Below are 5,711 nucleotides of genomic sequence, written 5' to 3' on the forward strand. Positions count from 1 at the left end.
GCGGTGCCACCTAAATAATACTTTTCTTTTTTCCCATTTTACACCTAATTAATGCCCCATGTGAAACTTTCTAGGGCAGGGTGAGATTTTCTTTCTTGAAAATTAAACCCGTAGATTTTAGTTTCTTCATTGTTAAGCTTATGCATTTGTTGTTAAGCTTACGCATTGTTAAGTTTCCCGTTAGTTGCTAACGTTATGCATTTGTTGTTAAGCTTTTGGTCAATTGTTAAACTTATGCATTAGTTGTTAAGCTTTTTCTTCAGTTGTTAAACTTATGCATTGGTTGTTAAGCTGATGTATTTGTTGTTAAGCTTTCTGTCAGTTATTAAGTTTATGTGTTTGTTGTTACGCTTTTTCGTCAGTTGTTTAGTTTACATATTGGTTGTTAAGCTTATGTGTTTGTTAAGCTTTTTCGTCAACTACTCATTGTAACCATTAGCTATTAAGCATATCTTGTTAGTTGCTAAGTTTATGCTTTTGTTGTTAAGTCCAGCTATCCCCGTATATGTATTTCTCCCCTCAACTACATATTTGGATTCATCTTCAACGAAATCACCAATTAGAAAAAATATCTTTGGAGGTTGGGCGTTTTCAATCATTATATAGAAAAATTAAAGCAATCCCTAGTTTTAAGAGATTTAGAGGGAGAAACAAGGGAATCTTCTTCAAGATGAAGAGAAGAAAAAATGGCCAATTAATTGAGTTAAGGATATGATTTTTTTTTTTTTTTGGGGGGGGGGGGGGAGAAGAAAGAGATGAGAGAGAGAGAGAGGTACGACGTTTAACCAAACCAAGGTCCTAAGCCCAATTGAAATATAAGTATACATTACTGACTTCTGAAACTGTTTAATTATTTTCTTCATGTGTTTTTAACATTTACTGCATTAGATTATAAGTTGGATACCCCCATTTAGTTAATTTATTGTGCGCGTGCACCTTGCATGTGGTTGTCCAATTCTAATAATGCTGAATTCTTGTACACTTCTACATAAAAATATATCAAGATGTACGACGTTTCTTATAGGATAATCATTCAAGGACACGAGTTAACAATGGCACCAGGATGAATTATTGGGGTTTGGTTCTCAGCACTTATAAATACCCCCCTCAGCCTTAGATAAAGTTAGCAACACCGAGGAAGGGTTGAAGATAGCAGGTGAAGGTATGGTAGTTTTTGGCATCTGGGTTTCTCTATTGCTTTGCATGTTTAACACGGGTTCTTTAATTATTGTCATATATCGTTTAATTACGATATGATTTTTGTTTAGGCATAATATCAGAAAAGCCCCCTTAACTTTGAACAATTTTCAGAAAATCCCACTTAACTTTGAACGATTATCAGAAAACCCCAGCATAATTATTGCCCTGTTTCTCTCTTGGGTGCTGCCCGCGAGCCGGCGGCCGCGAGCCAAACAGCATTTTCCATTTTAGTAATATGTGGGGCCCACGTGGAATTAGCAAGAGGCAGGAGACATAGGTTGCGAAGATTAGCTGGGTATGGCATCTTCGAAGTTCAGCTCGGACACTTTTTCCCCTCACTTTTAATAGGTTCCGATGGAGAAAAGATAAGAGAAAAGAAAGTTTTTATTACCTTTTTTTTCTCTAGGGAATCGTATTTTCATTTTCGTTTTTCTTCTCCCTCCAACCAAACTGCAAAAAATTATATTCTTTATCATTTTCATTTCTTTTCCTTAACTTTCATTCAAACCAAATAGACCCTAAAGGATAACACAGTTAGGGGGGGTTTTGTGATAAAACCTTAAAGTTAAAGGGGGTTTTCTTATAACCCTTAAACTTAAGGGGAGTTTTCTAATATTTTAAAAGTTAGGGGGGGTTCTAATAATTATTTAAAGTTAAGGGGGCTTTTCTGATATTAAGCCTTCTTTAGGTGAAGGTTGAGAATAAGTGCAATTTTCATCTTAGTGTATGCACTAATTATAATCATTCAGATATCATCAGATGTCTATCATTAAACCATTAAAGTGTAGTGAGAGAGCTCAAATCCCACGATTATCTTGATTATTGTTAGAGATCTCTTCCACTCATCAAATCGTTGAAGTATAGAGATGAGCTACGATAATGTATCGAGATGAGTTCAGTCAAAATGATTAATCATATTTGAGTCATGAGTCCAAGCTTACTTAACTATGTATCATCTAACTCTATTTGCAATGATTAATCATATTTTCCTTTAATCGTCTGGTCGTTTCCATTTTAAGATTATTCGTACAATTATCTAGTGCAGGGACTGAGAAAATGCAGGCCAACGCGATCACATCCATAGAGATCAACCTTAGCTATGATCTGACTATTAGAATTCCTCACCAACTTAGATTATTCTAGAACAACTTTCTAGAACTTCTTTCTAGTAACATCCTACAAAATATCTACCATGAAGTTTCTAGGAAGATACAAGTGTATGGCTAGTATTTATTCTTCTAGAAACTTCTTAGTAATGTATGGCTAGGATTAACTCTTCTACACACTTCCTAGCCCTCTTAAACAACTATAAATAGGGGTCTTGTGCTCTCATTTAAGTAAGCAAGCAAGCAAGCAAGAAGTGAGCTTGAGAGCTTGAGTGTGTAGTGTAGCCTTGTGTGAGTGTCCACCAAAATAAAGGAATTGTGTGAAAGTGAGGTGTACTTGTAAGAACAAGTGTTGTATTCTCAAGTGTTCTATCAATAAAAGTTTCCTTTGTGTAGAGTGTTGTGTTCTTCAAATTCCATCAAAGTGGTATCAGAGCAAAGTTCGATCTAGCCGGGCCAATCGAAGGTGCTCGTGTACGAGATGGCGAACATGATCCAGCCACAGATTCCGAAGCTGATGAAGACCAATTACGACAACTGGAGTATCCAGATGAAAGTCTTGCTCGGCTCGCAAGACTTGTGGGATCTCGTAGAGAATGGCTACACTGAACCGGAGTCACCTGCAGCAGAAGCAACTCTCACCGCCACTCAGAAGAGTGAGTTGAAGGAGGTCAGAAAAAGAGACAAAAAAGCTTTGTTCCTAATATTCCAAGGCGTAGATGAATCTGCGTTTGAGAAGATTTCCAATGCCCTGTCCTCTAAAGAAGCATGGGAGATTTTACAAAAATCCTATCAAGGTGCGGAAAGAGCCAAAAAGGTACGCCTCCAAGCATTAAGAGTTGAATTTGAAAATTTGAAGATGAAAGCTACAGAATCAATATCGGATTATTTTAGTAGAGTTCAGACAATAACAAATCAAATGAAGAGAAATGGAGAAGCAATTAATGATGTAAGAATTATGGAGAAGATACTTAGGACTTTAGACTCTAAATTCAAATATATTATTCCGGCAATACAAGAGTCTAAAGATCTTTCCGAAGTATCTATTGATGAGCTGCAAGGTTCTCTGCAAGCTTATGAACAAGATATAAACATTAGTTCAAATCAAGCGGAGAATCTAGAACAAGCCTTGCAGAGTAAGATGACTATCAAAGAAGATAGTCGAAGAGGACGTGGAGGCTACAGAGGCAGAGGCTCATTTCGAGGTGGCTCAAACTTCCAGCAAGGTCGTAGGAGACAGTACCAAGGAGGCCATGAAAATCAAGATCGAAATAGAGATCGTGAACGATCATTCGATCGAGGACGAGGTCGTGGCACACGAGGACGATGTGCGTGTCAAGCAATATGGCTCAGGAGTCTGATGAAGGAATTGCAACACCAACAAGAAGCACCGACAGAGATTCTCATCGACAACAAGTCAGCTATTGCACTTGCCAAAAATCCGGTAGCACATGGACGAAGCAAACACATAGAGACAAGATATCATTTCATCCGACATCAAGTTAAAAAGAAGACTGTGATGCTGTCATATTGCAAGTCTGAAGACCAAATCGCTGACATCTTCACCAAGCCACTAAAGACAGAGACATTTTTGAAGCTTAAGAAGAAGCTTGGACTTGAGAGAAATGAAAGTTGGTGATGAGGGGGAGTATTAGAATTCCTCACCAACTTAGATTATTCTAGAACAACTTTCTAGAACTTCTTTCTAGTAACATCCTACAAAATATCTACCATGAAGTTTCTAGGAAGATACAAGTGTATGGCTAGTATTTATTCTTCTAGAAACTTCTTAGTAATGTATGGCTAGGATTAACTCTTCTACACACTTCCTAGCCCTCTTAAACAACTATAAATAGGGGTCTTGTGCTCTCATTTAAGTAAGCAAGCAAGCAAGCAAGAAGTGAGCTTGAGAGCTTGAGTGTGTAGTGTAGCCTTGTGTGAGTGTCCACCAAAATAAAGGAATTGTGTGAAAGTGAGGTGTTCTTGTAAGAACAAGTGTTGTATTCTCAAGTGTTCTATCAATAAAAGTTTCCTTTGTGTAGAGTGTTGTGTTCTTCAAATTCCATCACTGACAGCGGCAAACTACGTGAGCAAGATCGAGAAGATGCGTCAGGACTTAGCAGAGACTTGGACACGCAATCGTCCTGTACTCCCCACTGTACTCGACGAAAAGGATCCTGATTTTGAGAAGAAGCTCACTTGGTACGACATTGTACTGGTTTTCAATAATGGGAAGAGTAGGGTCAGGCTGAGGATCCGACGCGACCAGCTCTACTTTCAGGGCTTTCGCGTGAACGACGCCGGTAAATGGTTCGAGCTCGGGATTGAGGGAACAGATAAGCACCTCATCGATAAAGAATCAACACTTCTTGGTTTCGGGCATAACTACACTGCCCTGTTACGCGCAGCTGGCTTCGACGCAACAGGAGGTCTTACTGAAGTCACCCTTGGGCGTGAGAAGCTCATAAGCGCAGCACAATGGCTTGAAAACCCACCAACCGTCAAGAAAAGAGCCGAAGCGCTGCTCATTGTGATTGTTATGTTCTGTGAGTCTACGAGGTTTGTTCCGATTAGTAGCTATCTGAGGAGGACATGGCAGCAAAGCCTGAAAGCCCCCGAATGGCTCGAGAAACTAGTCCATCGGTGGGGAGAGCTCTCTGGATGTGTTTTGTTCTATGATGCTAATCCTACCCAAAAATGGGTTCCTCAGGAACTTGTGGTTGAGGGACCAGCACCGGATTTTAAACCAGTAAAGGTTGTGGCTCGAACCGTCGATGAACTGCTGGGATATCTTGGCATTCTGCAGAGGGATCCGAGTACTATCGTTCCTCCTAAGCCATAGGATGTGGCTGAGTGATATCCTGTGGACTTTAATAATAATGCTATATATGGAATAAATGTGAGCCTGCTAAGGTTTCCATGGGTTCGGAGTGATGTTGTGCTCCGGTGAAGTCTAAAGTCTTTTTTCTGAGCTACTGTAATGGGCAACTAGTCTTTTGAATGTATATATTTTGTCTCTAAGTATATTGAGTAAACATTGTGTATGAATATATAACATTGGGTATTTAGCAAAGTATGAGAATATTTTGATTTCATTGTGAGATGTTTAGTACTTTGTGTGAGATGTGTATATAAACATGTAGATAAATAAAGAAGCCGAAATTTTAAAACTATCAAAATAAATAGCCCAAACGGTTTTAACCGTTTGGGCGAAAAATTGCCCAAACGGTTTCAGCCGTTGGGCTAACTTTTGGCCAAACGGTTACATCCGTTTGGCCAAATTTTAGCCCAAACGGTTACAACCGTTTGGGCTAATATTTGGCCCAATAACCGTTTGGGCCAGATTCCTCGGGGGCTGCAATTCATGTATCGCCTTCACCTTATCAGGATCGATATGTATACCCT

The 5,711-nt window shown here is 39.2% G+C and overlaps 1 protein-coding gene and 1 long non-coding RNA gene across 2 annotated transcripts in view; both read left to right on the top strand.

The window, feature by feature from the left end:
* The window catches only part of LOC109835580 (ribosome-inactivating protein charybdin-like), a 19,840-nt gene extending 14,556 nt beyond the window's left edge, over window positions 1–5,284 (top strand). The window contains exons 5-7 of the mRNA XM_020403547.1: window positions 1,112–1,162; window positions 2,246–2,304; window positions 4,375–5,284. Of these exons, the coding sequence (XP_020259136.1) occupies window positions 1,112–1,162; window positions 2,246–2,304; window positions 4,375–5,148 (884 nt within the window). The 3' untranslated portion in view covers window positions 5,149–5,284. The remainder of the gene's footprint in view (window positions 1–1,111; window positions 1,163–2,245; window positions 2,305–4,374) is intronic.
* Window positions 2,465–4,347, top strand: LOC109835715. Its single transcript, XR_002245680.1, has 2 exons — window positions 2,465–2,637; window positions 4,212–4,347. It is a non-coding gene; the product is annotated as an uncharacterized LOC109835715 (long non-coding RNA).

The sequence above is a fragment of the Asparagus officinalis genome, chromosome 3, assembly GCF_001876935.1.
Source record: "Asparagus officinalis chromosome 3, Aspof.V1, whole genome shotgun sequence".
Lineage (NCBI taxonomy): Eukaryota > Viridiplantae > Streptophyta > Magnoliopsida > Asparagales > Asparagaceae > Asparagus > Asparagus officinalis.